At 43.3% G+C, this 18,221-nt stretch overlaps 1 protein-coding gene across 1 annotated transcript; it reads right to left on the bottom strand.

Annotated features, from left to right (window-relative positions):
• Positions 1 to 77: 77 nt before the first annotated feature.
• On the bottom strand, positions 78 to 17,595 carry arih2 (ariadne homolog 2 (Drosophila)). Its single transcript, XM_034536844.1, has 15 exons — positions 17,446 to 17,595; positions 12,320 to 12,827; positions 10,839 to 10,906; positions 10,548 to 10,620; positions 9,670 to 9,811; positions 7,995 to 8,116; positions 7,329 to 7,438; positions 6,500 to 6,617; positions 6,234 to 6,284; positions 5,873 to 5,894; positions 5,094 to 5,245; positions 4,560 to 4,703; positions 3,730 to 3,798; positions 3,399 to 3,524; positions 78 to 3,030 (listed from the first exon to the last, which is right to left on the bottom strand). The coding sequence occupies exons 2-15, from the start codon at positions 12,590 to 12,592 to the stop codon at positions 2,959 to 2,961; spliced, it is 1,542 nt and encodes a 513-aa protein (XP_034392735.1). The 5' UTR covers positions 12,593 to 12,827; positions 17,446 to 17,595; the 3' UTR covers positions 78 to 2,958.
• Positions 17,596 to 18,221: the final 626 nt, after the last annotated feature.

Genomic DNA, 18,221 nt, shown 5'->3' with positions numbered 1-18,221 from the left:
AAGCAAGAAGCAAAGAAAAAAAGCAAAATAAAGTGAGGGGATGAATGTAAAGAAAGAGAAGCGAGCACAAGATGGGGGAAGGAGACAAATCAACTGTTAACGTTTATTTTCTGCAGAGGAGTGTTTAAGCGTGATCGTGTCAATGTGAGCATGGTATGTGTGTGCAAATGATATGTCAATATTGGTGTGTGTGTGAGTGAGAGAATGAATGGCTGCGATTACACACGATAATCAGTGGAGGCGCAAATGTTGGATGTGTATGGAGGAGGTTCGGATCACACTGGTTTGGATCTACACTAGCTGAACACAGTCAAGCAACAACATCAGTATGTAAAGAGACAAGAACGGTATTTCAGTAGTTGTTGTACTTGAAAAATGACTAGCAACTATTTGCCGGCAGTAGTAGTTCAGGTTAGGTACAAACAAACAAACAAAAGGTGGAAGGTGTGTTTATTGTGAAACACTGGCAAAGAAAAAACTAAAAGAAAAGTAGGTACTTTAAATACATCCACCTTATTCTTCTGTACTTTGTTTACGTGATTGTGGTGGCTGGGGCGTGGTTAGGCTTCGGAAGGGTGTGGGGGAGTGGTTCAGGGAACAGGTGCCGGGAATAGAGAGCAGAGGGACAGTCTGCATGAAAATAAAGACCATTACCAACTATACACAAGCGTGTGCATGTCCTTGGGTGTTGGGTGCTGGGTGCTGGGGGGGGGGGGGGGGGGGGGGGGGGCTGTAGGTATTACACTGGCGCAAACGTGGGATCCCCTTTTAAAAAAAGCACTGACATGGAATCCCAAAAGAGATTCTGACTGACCAGGGCACTCAGTTCATGTCAAGAACACAGATAACTTTACGGGTTACTGGGCATCAAATCGAGTCAGACCAGTCTGCACCACCCACAGACTGATGGTCTGGTGGAGCCTCTGAATAAGACTTTGAAGTCCATGATCCGTACATTTATTAGCGAGGATGTGCGTAATTGGGATAAATGGCTCGACTCTGTTGTTTGCAGTGGGGGAGGTTCCCCAGGCCTCCACGGGATTTTCTCCCTTTGAACTTTTGTTCGGCAGGACTCCGCAGGGGGGTGCTCGACCTGATTAAGGAAAACTGGGAGGAGAACCTGCTGCTTGTCACCGAACATCAAACATGTCCGACCGAGTTTTAGAAATGATCAGAGAAGGCCGCATCTCGTTGAGCTACATCCCATCAGGGCGATCAAGGTGACGACAACCTAAACACAATGTTGGACTTCAACACATTTGGGATCAAATCAGAACCAGAGGACCCTAGCTCCATGCTGAGAGGGATGACCGGCTATCAGCTGATTTAGAAGGACTCTGACTTCATGGAAAAGATGAGGCTAGAGAAACTGCAGCTGGAGCTGAAGAAGTCGTTGGTGAAGGAAAGGACGTCGTTGGAGCTGGCGTTGGCTTCCAGGACGAAAGCATAAGCTGGACTCCAAACGCTCCCGTCCTGTGAAGACCTCACCGAGTGGGTGAAGGTGGCCCTGAGAATGACCTTGACCGAGGTCACGCACCTCGACGTCAAGTCTCTCCTTGCCACAGTGACGAGAAACAAGATCCAAAGAGCCACGGATGAGAAGAGGATGGCGCTCTGCCGGATGGAGAAGACGGTTTTAAAAAAAGAGGTGAGGCAGTTTCTGGGGCTGGCGGGTTATTACAGACGGTTCATCCCGAACTTTGCAGAGCTGACCTGACCCTTGACTGACCTGACCCGAGTAGGTTAGGCCAGATGGCACCCTGGCCTAAGTCGGGCGGTGGAGGTATGTGGTGGCTGGGACATGGTTAGGCTCAGCTGCGGAGGGTGTGGGGGAGTGGTTCAGGGAACAGGTGCTGGGGATAGGCCTAATTGGCCTCAGCTGCAGGGGATCAAGCTTTGAGTGGCTCTGCTATATGAGTTGGAGAGGGATGGAGGACAGGTAGGTGACAGCAGCAACTTGTTACAGTGATCATGCATGATACTTAGGAAAATACTGTCTAATATTTTTAAGGAGTATGTGGGACTGTGAAGTCACCATTTTTCCACAGTAAACACACCATATACACATTTATGTGAGAATAAAAAAAAGTATTAAAAAAAAAACCACACCAACACAATGAAAGGTCTCCATAACCTGCCATTGACACCAGTCCTGGTAGATAATGTAGTTTGTTTCAAAACAAAGGGCAGTGACAAGTTTTATTTTGAAGTATCACACACTCCATGAAAACCTTTCACAGCTACTCACTCATCTTTGCGGTTGTCAATTTTCTTTTTTATTCATGTCAATTAAACTTGTGCAGCTTAGGAGAGGTAACTGAAATAAAAATGTGCTCGGGGAAAGCAACTTTGCATGTTTTCTGGCTTATTCGTTGCTATGGTTCTGGCCAATCCAATAAGTACTACAGGTACAACTGCCAGCAAGTACCCCCTAGTCATTATGGTCTACTTGAAACCACCAAATACAAATACACAATCAGCAGTATCCTTCAAAAAATGTACTCCATCCACAACCCGAACAACAAAAGCTTCTCGATCATTTCATCTTTTTTTTCTCTAATGAATATTCCAGGATATAATGTAACTGCTCTGACTCTTACAAACAGTTTTCAGACGCATGACAAGACCTTCAAATTTGACCTTTATGATCAGATCTGAAAAGCTGTAATGTGACGATGTGGAGCCAAAACATGTAAATGTGGTGTGTCATGAGCATGAGAGGAAGAAAGGGAGATACAATCGTGCCATTCTGTGACCCTGCAGCATTACGGGAGCAAGAGGAGGGAAAGACTGAAAGAAAGGAGCGAATGAGCGAGTGTGGGAGCAAAAAAGGAGGGGTCGCTATGACTGCATGGTCATTGAAGGAAGCAAAAATCTGAGGCAAGGAAGAAAGTAAGGAAGGAGGGAGGGAGGGAGGGAGGGAGGGAGGTGCTGGTGCTTTGCAGTCGCAATGGAGCTTCAGGTGTCTTGGAAACCGTTCAGCAGCGTGCGTCGCTTCTTCTCAGCAATGTGCATCTGATTCTCCAGATCCTGTAAAAAGAACAACAGACAAGACAAGTCAGAAGTGTTTCCTTCGCTCTGTTCTCAAATCCTTTGCATTTTGAAATATAAACTAAGTCTAAACTGAGTCAACAGCCAAATGAGCTAAATGCTCATTTTAAAAAGGCGCCAAAGACGATGTTTGCATAATGAGCTGGTTCAATATTGACCATATTTACCTAATTAGGGAAGCTCAGGCTGATGGGAACATCAGTAGTTATGCATCCATTAAATCATAACCCAAAATATTGGACCAATTAAATGTTTAACCCGATGATGGTGCGAGATAAAAAGGTCAGGTTCACCAAAGTCGCATCTTTATAAAAACTAATTCAGACAATCCATCCAGTAGCTCTTACCCCTCTGTCGCTGGCGCTGAGCTCCCCCTCTCCTCCCACCACTCCCCTCTCGTAGCTGTCGGCCCGCTCCACCTTCCACGACAGGTTCTCTATCTCTGCCTCCAGCTGGGCCTGCTGGTACTCAAACTACAGGGAAGGACAGAGAAACTACAATTACATACATTGTAGTTCACATCAACGTCGGTCTAATTCATTTTAGACATTTGTGTGAAATTGTCAGTTCATCCTTGAGTACAAGTGCACTTTACGATGGGCCAATAAGGCTCCGACATTGTTCTACAATGCGTGTTCTGCAATAATGGAAAGGCGTTAAGAGGCGTTTGTTTCTCACCAGTTTCTTGCGTGGGCCGGACTCCATGTAATAGGCATACGGGTACGTATACTGCAGTGTGTAGCGACACTGGAGACAAAAGAAGTTTGGAAACTGTCAGACTGGGTCAAAATAAAGAAAGGCACTGTATCAATGGTCTTCCACCGACTAGAGCACATTGAACCTCAGAAGAATGGAAGTCATGACACACAGGACAGAGTATATATATATATATATATATATTTTTTTTTTTTTCTCTTCTTTTTTTTTTTAAATCATCCAATCCTGAAGAAGAAAGTCAATCAGGTGACTCATCGTTTTTCCTCCAGAACATTTCACAACATGAACCAAGTGTGTCAAGGTTGATAAACACAAGTTTTCATTCCAGTGATCCAAATTCCTTGAAAGGGTGCTGATGTCTGAATTTCATTAGTCAGCAGGCTCACTGCTGACTAATTAGAGTTTTTTAAATTCTTTAACAAAACTTTTTTTTTTCAGTTTCCTGACCACACACACACACACACACACACACACACACACACACACACACACACACACACACACACACACACACACACACACACACACACACACACACACACACACACACACACACACACACACACACACACACACACACACACACACACACACACACACACACACACACACACACACACACACACACACACACACACACACACACACACACACACACACACACACACACACACACACACCACACACACACACACACACACACACACACACACACACACACACACACACACACACACACACACACACACACACACACACACACACACACACACACACACACACACACACACCTTAGCTAGTAGCCTTGACGCGTTATGCAGGTACTGCCAGTCGATCCAGGTTCCCAGGTTGTTCATCACTCTCTCTTGGATCTTCTCCTGGATCCTCTGGTAAGTCTGAACCTCCAACTGCAGAGACTTGTTGTGATTCTCCCACTGGAGGGGTAAAGATTACAAAAAGAATAAAATACAGAAAGAATAGTTACGCTGTAGCTCAAGAGCGCTATGCTAGACTTTGTCGGTGCCAATAAAATGTTCTTGTTACAAGCTGAGAATGACTTTGGACACAAATGTCCCGGAAGACAGCAGGACAATGGCTGTAAACCTTAATCATCCTCAATACTGAAAATGAAATAAGCTTTCCTAGTTGATGTAAAGCAGGGTTTTGAGACTCTCAGCATTTGGGTAGAAGCAACAACAAAAGAAAGAACATGTGTGTGTTCAGAGGGAGGAAATAAATAAAACCTTTTTTAACCGTCAGTATTTTTGCTCTGAATAAAGGTTGCTAAATGTAAACGGCTGGGGGAAAAAGAAAAAACAACTCACCCTCTCAAAGTAGAAGAGGTACTTCTTGAGGGCCTCTCTGGCCTGAGCCTGCTGGCTCTGGTTGACGATATCAGGGTTTTCTTTGTAGCGGCTGCACTCGTAGTATTCACTGCCGTGAGTCTTCCAGTCACCAAGACACATCCAGCAGAAGTCTTTCAGGACACACAAACACACACATCTTTGGATTCCCCACTATATGCATGTAGTGGGCATAAGTACTGTGTGACACATTTGTATCATAGCCTAAAAGGTTGTCTCTTTTCTTAAAAAGGGGAGTGTGCTGCATTTAGAGGGATCTATTGGCAGTAAAGCAATATCATATTAATAAGTATATTTTCTTTTAGGTATAAGAATGTGAATGGAATGAAAAATAAGAATTGTGGGCTGTGTTGTTGGGTATTTATACACCTTAGACTGAGCCGTTTATATCTACATACCGGAGTCATGTTGCTACAGTCCAGACCAAATACTGGCTCTATATGGGGCCCTCTGCGCTTTTGTGTCTGCTTGGCACACAGATGTTTACATATACATATATATATGTATCCATAGGTAATCTACTCAATTATATGCTCCCTTAAGAATGGCAGCGGTCACCAAGAATAGATAAAAATGCAAATATAAATAAGACTTTTGTTCGTAGGACAACTTTTCACTAAGAATTTCCGTTTGATGGCTTCTTTTTTGTCATCGTGCTACTGGGCGGATCTAAAGGGTCCAGAGTTCATAGGTCACTGGATCAGGACGGGAGGTGTGAAACTATTAGGCAAACTACTTACCGTGTTTGCACTTGGAGCATTGCTAAAACAAACAGACATATGAGGAAGTCAAATTAGTGAACCAGAAAGGTGACAAAACAACCACGTCAGGTCACAACGTTACTTAATCTGATCAAATCAGCAGCTGAACGTCTTCATGCAAAACCATTTAGCGCTCAACTGAAAACGAATGCATTGTCATACATGCAGCTTAAACACTGTATGATAAAATAAGCACATTCCAGGTAACATATTCGACTAGGAGAGATCTAGCCATGTGTCAAACTATATATTGAAGTTGCAAACTTCAGCTCTCAAAAACAGAATATATTTTGAGCATTTCCTGTGTTCCGAGAAAGAGAGACTTTCATCTTTGACTCACCATGTGATTGCACCCTCCGTTCTTCTCAATGCAAATATTGCACTTAGGACACTAGAGTAGAAAAGCACATACAAATATGATCCAATCAGAAAAAAATAAAACCTTTTTTAAGGGACAGGTTACAGCACTGTATTGCAGACAAAAAGTGATATGCATTTATATTTGTTTGTCCATGTGTACAAAACGACAGTACGTGTGCATGTTGATACAGCAACGCTGTTGTATGTGCACGTGTATGCGTGTGTACATGTACAGGTCCATCTTACATCTTTAGTGTGTGCGCTGATGTAGTTCGCCGTCTCAGAGTCATCTGCACATTTTGTCAGCCATTTCCGGATTGTGGCACAGTCCGTGGGCGCGTGGTACATCTGACGGCATTTAAAACTGAGAGGGAGAAAGAGACACACACAAATACAGCTGAAACCACACAGATCATTTACAACGCTTCAATGAATAGGGAACTTTGTGGGCAATAAGCATTTCATTTACTTCAGGGAAAATGCGGAGTAGTTTGCACAGTCCGTAACTTCCTATGCACTCATATTTTTGGGATGTCATTTTTCCTGTTTTTACAGTTGGAAGTTCCGTCTTTGAGCAGCATCTAGTGCATGGTGCCATGCTGGCTTATACAAGCTGAAGTAGTTAGTAGAAGGAAAGGAAGAACTACCAAGGCAATGGACGCAGGAACAGCAACCGATTTTGCAGCAGGAGAATTCAGCTCCGATTCAACGTAGCAGACACTGAGAAACCATTCGCTTCAGCCGACTTCATTCACCATCAACACCGTTTGGACATAACGAGTGGAACATTTATCTTTCATCCGCTGTGTGGTCATCTGTCAAATGGACTGCTTACATTCAGCTCTTGTTAAATCAGTTTTTCTCTAAAGAATGTATTCTTATTCTTGGACCAGATCAAAATGTTACTGGATAAACCATCAAAAAAAGAGCCTGTGAGATAAATAAATACAACCCTGTTATAAAAGCCAGCTGGCAGGCAAAGAAATGTGCCCAACTACAGTTGTATTACGTTTAACTTTTGCTTTGTTAAAGAAGAAATCCGCATGCTCGTTTTGTGTGTACACGTGTGTCCTACCAGAAGACTTCACTGCAGCGGCTACACTGCACCCTGCGCGCCCGGGGCTCCTCCACCTTGATGACAATGGGACAGTCGGCACCGGGACATAACTGCAATTGGAAGTGACTCTGCGAGAGAAAGAGAGAAAGCTTTAGTAATAATTCACAAAATGAACAGCTGCACCGTGACAATGATGATCATGAGACGCTTCTTCGAAGGTCAATTCACCCAAAAAAAGAAGTCGGGGAGACTTGATGAATTTAACAATGTGTTCTGTGGATATTTACAGAGCACCAGAGACATTGTTTCTGGTTGTGTTTGTATGTAATGTCATTATTAGTCCCGCAGAAAACTTGGGTACTAAACTGGAAATGTTGTGAAAACGTTGGTGAATGATCCTTTGAGAAAACCCCAATATCTAATTTGATGAATATATTTAGACAATAACCCAGCTGGTGAGACAGACAGTGATGGGAGTGATACAACAGCAGGAGGGAGCATTCAGATCTAATGCTTCACAATTTCACTTGCTAAAAAAAGAAAAAGAAAACACACGCACCAAGTTTTCTCCCCTCATTTCCTTTCCACGTGTCTCAAATGTCTCATTTGCTGTAAATGCAGACCGTGGTGCAGCATCTGAGCAAACAGATTAGCACGCACACACACACACACACACACACACACCTCGACATAGTCTCTGAAGAGGTAGCGTCTGTATTTGTCCTTCAGCTCCTCTCCTGGCAGCAACGGCAGGACAAAGTCTTCCGGCATCTGCAGGGAACAGTCCTGAGCCATACACGAGATACCTGCACACACACAAAAATGTATTACGAAGGATACATTTACACACACACACACACACACACACACACACACACACACACACACACACACACACACACACACACACACACACACACACACACACACACACACACACACACACACACACACACACACACACACACACACACACACACACACACACACACACACACACACACACACACACACACACACACACACACACACACACACAGCCCGTCATTTAAACCTGGTCTGTGACTGAAAAAGTTCCTCCAGTTGCGTTTGATTTACGTTCTCGAATTACAGTGACCCAGAAAACATTTAGGGGTCATCTTTCATCATAAAAGCGTCCTTCGTACAGCCGATAGAGAAAGATTGATCAGGCTCTGAAGGACTCGGTTACGCGCATCGCCTTTATCAGAGAGACTGCTCGAAAGTGGCACAGGGACACACAATGGGTTACAGCATACAAATATGCTCATATAAGCACATGCAAAATGCACTTGTGTTCCCACACAACTACGCACTTTAAAACACACACACACTCCTGCTGACATACGCACTTTCAGATACACAAATAATCATAGGTAGGAGGATGCCTGCCAGGTGCATTTTACACCCGGTGAGAGTAATTTTACCTCTTACACCATGGTCTGTTAAACACTTGATTCTGATCAATCTGTATATCTTCACTACAACAACGAGTGTAGTCCTTCAGTGCCTCATCCTGAAAAACAGCACACGGTGGCGACTGCAACGCATGAGCGGCGAGACGGACGATTACACGGCCCCTTTGAAGTCACCGACGCACATCAGCCATCGGGCATCATATTCACTATTCAACTCGGCACACATGACCTCCTCACATTTGTTCATGACAATATTGATATGGGGACACTGACATGACTGGATAGTGAACTTGTCTTGTTGTTAAACATACTGTCAAATGACATAATGATAATAATAATAATAATAATAAGACTTCTTTTTTTATTGTCAACTGTACGCAATGTTTCATCTTGCCAGCATAACGTTAGCATTTCTGGCTCATAGCTGAGCCGAAGGGTCATTTGAGCCGGAGGACTGAAAATATCTTCCTTTGCCAAGTCGTCTCTAAGGTCTGTCCCATTTGTTGCAATCTCAGGGTTACCAGTTAAACAGGTCACATGGCTTGAGAAAAAACTTAAGATTTTGGATATAAAATGCATTAAAATACAAATGAATGGTCTTGAATCAAATGCGTACATGAGGAGACGGCTTAAGTGACTGAAAAAAGCGTTCCTTGTTAAACTAAATACCAGACTGAGGATCTGCTGGTCGGGCAGAAAAGCATAGGGCGATATAAAAATACAAAAAGGATCAGAAGTTGAAACTGTGATCTCAGCGGACCAACACACAAACAAACACACACACCAACACATAAACCTACAGATGCACAAACAGACATTTGGGAGCTCACCAAGCTCCACTCACCCACTCGAATAAAAGCTTTGACGACTACACAAAAGCACAAACTCACACACCCACCCACACACACACACTTTCTGCTCACCCACTCCCAGGCCATCTTTGACCAGGACAGTGCAGTGCTGCTCCCAGCATCCTTTGCAGAAAGAGTGCTGGCAGGGCAGCGCCAGCAGGGAGTCTCTCCGCACGACCTGTAGACACACGCCACACTGGAGGGACTGAGGAGCCTGAAACACAGAAACCATGAACGTAACGTCCCATGACTGCAATGGAGCGCTAGAGCCACACACAAACCCCTGAGACACTGACAAATAAAATAAAACCAGAAAAAACACATATTTGTTTGATAAGACGCCACACCATGATCTGGATCTTGCTGTAAAGCACGAGTAGAAAATAAATCAACTGATTGACAAGCACATTAAATTACAAATGATGCTATATTGCCATCTCAAGTTACTTCTTAAAAAATATATTTTTAAGTCTACCTTTACTGAAATCCTTTAATTCTTAATCAACTCATGAATTAAACAGATTTAATGGATTATCTGATGCATTATTGCCACCAGATGACAATGGTCAAATGTCCTTACAGTTACTTTTCTGTGAATAAGTAGTGACAAGAAACAACGTAATATTGATTCTAGGTTCAAACTACTGATTTATTCAAAGTGAAAAACATTGTCATGGATCATATTTCTTTATTGTAGCTGTAACACAATATTGTGAGTGGCCTGTTAGTTTTTACTTGTGTTCACACAAAGGAAGGCTGAATGCCACAGAAATCATGCTGGAAACCAATAAACAGTTTATAGTAATTATTAGCTGGGTCACAATAAATGAAGGATGTAAAAAATAAATAAATACACACACATCTGAATACAAAAGTATGAACAAAGCATGAAAGCTGTGTACTCAATGAGTGAGCAAGTCCTCTTTTATTGCACGTGGCTTATTACTTACAGCGACTGATCTGCAGGTGCTGCTGGGCTGGACCAGCGCGTCTGACAACAGCAGAGACGAGTTGGACTTAAATCTGGGGGGTGGGGGGGAGGGGCGGGACAATGATAGAACAATGGGTCATACAAAGATGAGACAGAAAAATATCAAACTGCAGTGCAAATAATGGAGGTGGAGAAAGAAAGAAAATGAGGGAAAACATAGAGAAATAATAAAGTAAAGAGAGCGAGGAGGAAGAGGTACAGGAGTAAAAAGTAAAGGGGGGGGGGGGGGGGATCAGCAGAAGAGACATACCTGTCCAGTATTTGTGTAATCTTCCAGTGCAAATGCACCAGGATCAGTTTTGCTACCGCTGGTAAAACCTGAGAGAGAACGAGACAAAGAGACACAGATCGCTGTGAATGTTGCATTCATTCATTCATTTTATATATATATATATATATATATATATATATATATTAAACTGTTGGAAGGAAACCCTTCACGATTCACACCCCATTGTGAACCCTGATAGCAATACTTGGCTACAGAACAACCATGGCATCTTCCCAATAAAATACAATACAAATGTAACAGTAAAACTGAAACAATTATTTGATTATGTCTCCAAAAGAAATAACTTCAATGACATTTAAAAAAAGCTAAATAAAAACCTTGTTTGCTAAACACAGCTTCTCAAATGTAAATCGAAGCATTGCGTGCGTCTTATACAGTTAGAAATGTAATATCTTTTGCTTTATTGATCACCGGCAAGACAAAATAAGCTATTTGAGGCATCACTTTGGAAAAAGCTGCATTGACTCCATTAACACCACGTTTGTGTCGATTAATTTGCAGCCTAGAAAACTGGATGCACTGTAGGTGACTTGCTGTGCCATCCAGTTAACATCTGCGATGAAGCACAGTGTTATTCACAACAGTAATGAGGGTTCTGCTATATCCATGTGCCTCGTGACAGTGAGCCAGCAGACACCCTGAAAGTGAAGCAGCTAAATTTAATTCACTCCACATTCGTTTGATCATTTATACTGGAGTCGAAACGTCTTCTGTCAAAAGGGGTTTTCACCGCAGAGCATGAAAGGTCATTGTGCATAATTTGGGAACAAATGCATCAGCAACTCAGAAGCATGTGTCATCATTCAAGTTGGTCACCAAGTGAGTTTCAACCACTTAAAGATGTACAGCAAGTCCTGATAGTCAAGTTTTCCCACAACAGTGAAGCCAACGTTCTATCAAGCCCCCCCCCAATTATTCTGTGATCACTTATTTAAATTGGATACAAAGTCTCAGTGCATGAATACCTATTTTATAACCATGAGTGAGCTTTAATGAAATCCCTTTAAAAACATGTGCAATCACCTTGTGACAGAAGCAGCAAATGGGAATATGTCAATGGGAACAACTGAACTGTATGTTCTACTTCACACAGCTTCCCTAATCATGGACAAGGAGAACATGGTTTAACCTACTGACGCCAATCAGAGGAACCAGACGTGGTCCGATTTTAAGAAAAAAATTGTGGTCAGTGTGGTTCTTATTACTGTTTTATGCAACACAGTCAAAAGCCTTACTTTGCTTTAAACGTGGTCATAAAAAGTGTGCCGTGATTTGTAAGAAGTCAGTCCCATTTTGTACACAACCGTTGAGATGAAACTGTATTGCAGTGCCAATTTCAGATCTTGCTTTTTCAAAATACTACAAAGATAATTTTCTGTTTGGTTCTCAAGGTTATGAGAGTGCAGCATCCTGCAACCAAGCTACAGACACAAACTCACCTTCAGTGCAGCGGCCACAGTGTTAACCTCCTCTATCAACACCCTCTGACTCTCTTTGTAGGTCAGACAGGTGAACAAGTACTCCTCCGGGTCAAAGGAGTCAGCGCCCTGTTGCTCCACGTCACTGGCCACCCCCTCATAGTAGGTTGAGATGTCGCCCTGATCCTCCTCCTCCTCCTCCTCTTCTCCGCCATCGTCGTCCTCATCTTCAGAGTTCACCCCAAAGTCTTCCTCGTTGCTGTCCGACGCCTGGCTGTTCATGTCCACAGACATCCAGTCGATTGAATCGACCACCCGGGCAAGCAGACGGCCCGCCTACCTGTCGGATCCAAGTGGTTCAATTGGTGGAAGTGGGTTGTTTGAAGAGACACCTCGCTGTGTCTCCCTGGCACCGCTAGTAGACACCCTGCCTTCCTGCTCAGCAGCAGCGAAAGAAGCAGAAGAAGTCACACTCCCCGTCACTCATTTGGAAAGCTGGTCACAGGCTGATCTTAAAAGGGGAAATAGGCTGAATAGAAGGAAAGGAAAAAATGAAGAAATAAATAAATAAGAGCGCGAGAAAAAGAGGAAAAGAAAGAAAGAAGTGCAGGAACAAAGGAAAAAGTAGGAAGAAAAAAAATACATGATCAAAGTTGTTGATTATAGCTTATTTTTGTGTACATAAAGTTAATTTAAAAATAAAATTCTTTGTTCACTCTACACATATTTTCTGTAAATGTTCCCCAACTTCTCAAACATATTTTCACACTTGTACTATTCATATTAATAACCATAGTGAACACTTTTCCATGATAGGAATCAAATGGAAATTTGGAGTTTATTTGCTCGGGCTGTTTTTAACATTTCCACGTTAGCAGATGTCTACGAACTTCTTAAAAGTTGTGTATTGGTAAGAGGAATCTCCAAATAATCGTACAGTCTCCAAAAAGAAGCTCCGTCATTGACAGGATGCCCAACGTGTTGCATTATCACTACTGGGGACGTTAATTGGATCTGCTGAGCACAGAAACTTTATTCACGCTCGCACGCACACGTGGCTGTATCCAAAAGGTCAGTATACAAAATATCTGCGTTGTATTTCGTACAGTACCAACTAAGAGTTTCTACAGAATAATTACACACACATAATACACAATGGAATTAAGTCCTGATCCCATTACTACTTCTTTGGGTCATGTCCAAAGTTCAGAATCACACTGTGCTGTGTTTTCTTAATATCTCACATTGATTTATTAAATGGGTATTTCTATGCAATTTAAAATGTTGAGTGCCTTAGAGTACTGTAGACTGTCTCCTTCTGACTCCACTTAACGTATTTCTGGACCACAGATGGCAGCACACTTTGGGAGACGCTTTATTTTAACACTTTGTCTGAAAGGTATGTTACTAGTTGGTAATATTCAATTGTCCATGTGGCATATGGATGCACATTATATCATATTGACAAAGCCACACAGAACAACAGAGGTGGTGTTTTACATACTTTGGAGTCTTTAATGACAATATCACCTGAGTATTTTGGGTACTAATTTCTGAAAATAAATGTTGGTCCAATTGAGCTCACAGACCAGGCTGAACCCATTTTTAAATAGTGCAGTCTGCAAGCAACTCCCCTGAATGGAGCCGTCGGACAGATTAAGCAGGGTGGCTAGTATCAAGTACCAAGTAGTGTTGATTTTGGACTAAAGTCTGAACCGTCTCTAATGTTCCACGAATAATACATGTCTATTAATGAAATAACAACACCAGTCACTCTGTGGAGGGCAACAACATTTGTCCTGTTTTGCTCATAGATTACACGCCCTTAGAAGAAAAGAAAATCAACCATACAATGGATTCTGTTGCATTTTTTTGGAGCCTTTCTAAACCGGACTCTTCTTACAGATCATTTATTTGCAAAACATATTCTGTCGCAGGCCAACACAAGCTAGAACGTTACCAGTCAGTTGTTGCTAAACTTTTGTCTGTGCCTTTCATCACCTGCCTTTTCTACAAAGCACTTGACCTGTTATTACAGATCATCATATCAGAATCTGCTTAGTGTGAATCTTTTTCTGCGACCCCACTTCTGTTTCTAGTTTTGGACATACACATGACTTTAAAATCAGCTCTTGCTCATATATCCTGTATTTATTTTTTTTAATGTAGATCTGATAAACATGTGTAGGACGCACGGCATGGGTTAAGCCTTAAGACACGATTTAGAGGATTAGCTGAAGATGCTTTGGATTTAGGGATGAGGGAAACGGACAAACCTCAATAGTAGTTAATTATATGACAAACCGGTAAGTAATACTGGACACACAGCAGGACAGGAAAGCCTGTCTCAATTGGAATTAAAGATTCTTGCACAGCAAAGCAAGACTAGATTGATGTTATAAAAGGTGGCACGGGGTAGGCACATACATCTATACATGTACTTTGTCTACAATTGTAGTCTAATTATTTTTGCGGATCTCTTTTAAAGAGCCCCAGAACATGAAGCACGATATGCGGTTTTCGCCCCCGTCACAGCACAGAAACCGCCCTCATCAAGATCTCAAATGACCTCCTCATGGCAGCTGACTCTGGACTACTATCAATCCTCATCCTCCTCGATCTGAGCGCCGCCTTCAACACCATCTCCCACACCATCCTCCTCGACCGTCTAGCCTCCATTGGAATTTCAGATACACCCCTTTCATGGTTTCACTCATATCTCTCTGGCCGTACTCAGTTCATTCAGTTAAAATCATTCACATCACATCCCTCCCTCCTCTCCTCCGGTGTTCCCCAGGGATCTGTCCTTGGTCCTATCCTGTTTATTATCTACCTCCTCCCACTTGGACTCATTTTCCGCAAACATAATATTCAATTCCACTGTTACGCGGACGACACCCAGCTCTATGTTTCCTCCAAACCCTCTTCCACTTCCCCGCCCCCCTCCCTCTGTGCCTGTTTACAGGAAATAAAAAACTGGTTCACCTCAAACTTCCTCAAATTGAACAGCAATAAAACCGAGGTTGTCCTCATCGGCTCCAAGTCCACTCTCACCAAGCATCCCAGTTTCGCCCTCACAATAGACAACTCCTCGGTCTCCCCCTCCCCTCAGGCTAAGAGTCTGGGTGTCGTCCTCGACAGCACACTGTCATTCCACACTCACATCAACACCACCATCCGGTCTGCCTACTTCCACCTCCGAAATATCAACCGCCTCCGCCCTTCACTCACACCCAACAGCGCCGCAATCCTGGTCCACTCACTTGTCACCTCCCGCTTGGATTATTGTAATTCCCTCCTCTTTGGTCTCCCCCACAAACTCCTCCATAAACTCCAACTGGTCCAGAACGCTGCTGCCCGCATCATCACCAAGACCCCTTCCATCTCTCACATCACCCCTGTTCTACGACAACTCCACTGGCTCCCCATCAAACACCGCATTGACTTTAAGATCCTCCTCCATGCATTCAAGGCCATCCACAACCTCGCCCCTCCATATCTGTCTCACCTCCTCCAAATCAACATCCCCACCCGGTCTCTCAGGTCTGCCTCCTCCATCAACCTGACTGTCCCCCCAGCTCGTCTGTCCACCATGGGGTCAAGAGCCTTCAGCCGCTCTGCCCCTCGCCTCTGGAACTCCCTCCCCCCTGACATCAGAAACATTGACTCTATCATTTTATTCAAAACCCACCTTTTCAGGCAGGCCTATGCCTGACGTGTTCCCCTCTGGGTTGCTCTGCTGCAAACTGTTCTGCTTTTAACTGTGCTGCTTTTTAAATTGTGTCAGATTTTTAAATATGTTGTACGGCGACCTTGAGTGCCTTGAAAGGCGCCTTATAAAACAAATGTATTATTATTATTATTATTATTATGCTCGTTTTACACAGCTCAGCTGTGTGAGATTACTTCCAAAATACTTGAATAAGTCAGTTATAAATAGATAGATAGATACTTTATTCATCCCCAGGGGGGATTTGTTTATAGCAGCACCAAGCAAAGTAACAGACACATACAAATATTAAGTATGAGTGACTAAAGTAATAACATCACAGTGGCAACTATGGCAGTGGCACATATTTAAGCAGATTGGATGATGTGTATTGCCTTGTTCCACTCCAACATTACTCGGTCCGTTGACAGACTAATCACAATCCTTTGCATGCATCTAGCATTGCTAGTACAGCACTAGTGGCATGCCCTTAATGCATGTCTTTGTCAGGATGGGGGTTCCCTTCCACAGTGGTATCACTGTTCTATTGTGCTTGTTTTAATGTGATTGGATATTGGATTTTCTCCTTGCTGAAACGTCTCCACATAATACGAGTCTAATGACTTTGAAAGGAAAGTAACAGTTAACGTAACGTTATACCCTGAAGATAATACAAACGTCAACACCACTGTCGGCTCATTTCGAGACACCGGAGCCGAGCAGTCATTCCAATGTGACTTCGCAAAAAATATCCAGCAGGATATAAAACAAGGTTAGCCGGCCCCGGTCCCAGACCAGCGACATTCCGCCCGGTCCAGGCTAAAAATAGGCAGCCAGCTGGGTGACACACATCTCGCTAATGTCTCACGGCGACTCAGCAACACTGGGTGTGATAGCCCGTCTTGGGGGATGGGGAGCCAGAGGACTGGGGCACAGATTAAGCAACGTAAAATAATAAATAATGTAAAAAAACACCCCGGCTTGGTTGTTGCTGGACATCGGCATGGTGGTACGATTTCGGTGCAGACGTACACACAACGAGGACGAGGGAGGACAGGGGGTTAAGTCAAATACACAAAACGGCTGGCCAATTTACCGTTAGCCGGATTAGCTTCCGGGCTAGTAAACGTTATATTCAGCAGCGGAGTCACGACATGCCCAACCCGCGAGTCGCACGAGTCAAACCGGTGGGTAACTCGCAGAGCAAACTAGCCCAAGCTTTTGAGAAAATGTTATTTGTTGTGTCTCTAAAATGTCCAACATAGGAGCTAGTATCGTTAGCCATCCCCCTTATCGTTGTCTCCCGCTGTGCCGCAGCCTCTCACCCACTCAAGCCCGGGGATTGAGATGTAAACAAGGCCCTGTGGAGCTCGGGACCACATCGACATTTACACAACCGTTGCGTTTAATCCCGCAGGTCAAGGGCGGTGGTGTTTACCTCTCGGAGAAGCGACGGCTCTGTCTGCGTTGACAACCAGGAGTGGTTTTTTGTGTGTGGGGGAAATCGGAGCGACTTTCTGTCCGCTTGGCTAGTCGGCGGAAGATCGACAGTTAGTTACTTATCAATGACGTCACTTCCGCGTTTCTCGTGCCTACCTCCTCTCTCTCTTCTAGGATCTACGACATGCAGCAGTATCAACATATGCATTAGTGCTGTCCATTAATAAGTCAGCAGCAGTATTACAAGAATGAAGCAACATCTTACAAATAAATTACAGGAGTTCCAGAGGTTCATTTAATATGAATAACCGTACAACAAATGTATCTTCAGCTAATGGCAGACTGGACTGAACATCCTTATTAGATATGTGTATTGTAAGCATACACATATCTACATGACACAAATCAGAGGAACTCTCCTTCCCCAATGTCCCCACACTTTTGTTCGTCATCATTGTGTGCATTTTGCACAAAAAACAACAACACATATTTATCTCCATTAAATGACACACCGTAGTTCTTTATACACATTTAATTTGTTGCATAGGTATTGGTCCTCTTGCAGTCTGTGCTTTTGGGGTTTGAAGTTCAGTATTAAAGTAAACATTTGTAACATAATAAGATACTTTTTTGCTGGTTTAACCAGGAGCAGGTAGTCCATGCACAGGTCGACCATGAGGTGTGTTTGCGTCCCTTCAGGTACTCGTCACAGTCACATTGATGAAGGCAATGTTTCCATATTAATACACAAATCATCATCATTAATCAAATGAA

The sequence above is a fragment of the Cyclopterus lumpus genome, chromosome 7 (genome assembly GCF_009769545.1).
Source record: "Cyclopterus lumpus isolate fCycLum1 chromosome 7, fCycLum1.pri, whole genome shotgun sequence".
Taxonomy (NCBI): Eukaryota; Metazoa; Chordata; class Actinopteri; order Perciformes; family Cyclopteridae; genus Cyclopterus; species Cyclopterus lumpus.
This window is presented reverse-complemented; position numbering and strand designations above follow the sequence as displayed.

Coding starts and splice junctions, on each gene's coding strand:
- arih2 (XM_034536844.1), bottom strand. CDS start 12,592: ATGTCTGTGGACATGAACAGCCAGGCGTCGGACAGCAACGAGGAAGAC. Junction 6,285..6,499: donor TCAGCGCACACACTAAAGAT/GTAAGATGGACC, acceptor TTTCTACTCTAG/TGTCCTAAGTGCAATATTTG. Junction 5,246..5,872: donor ATGCTCCAAGTGCAAACACG/GTAAGTAGTTTG, acceptor GTGTCCTGAAAG/ACTTCTGCTGGATGTGTCTT.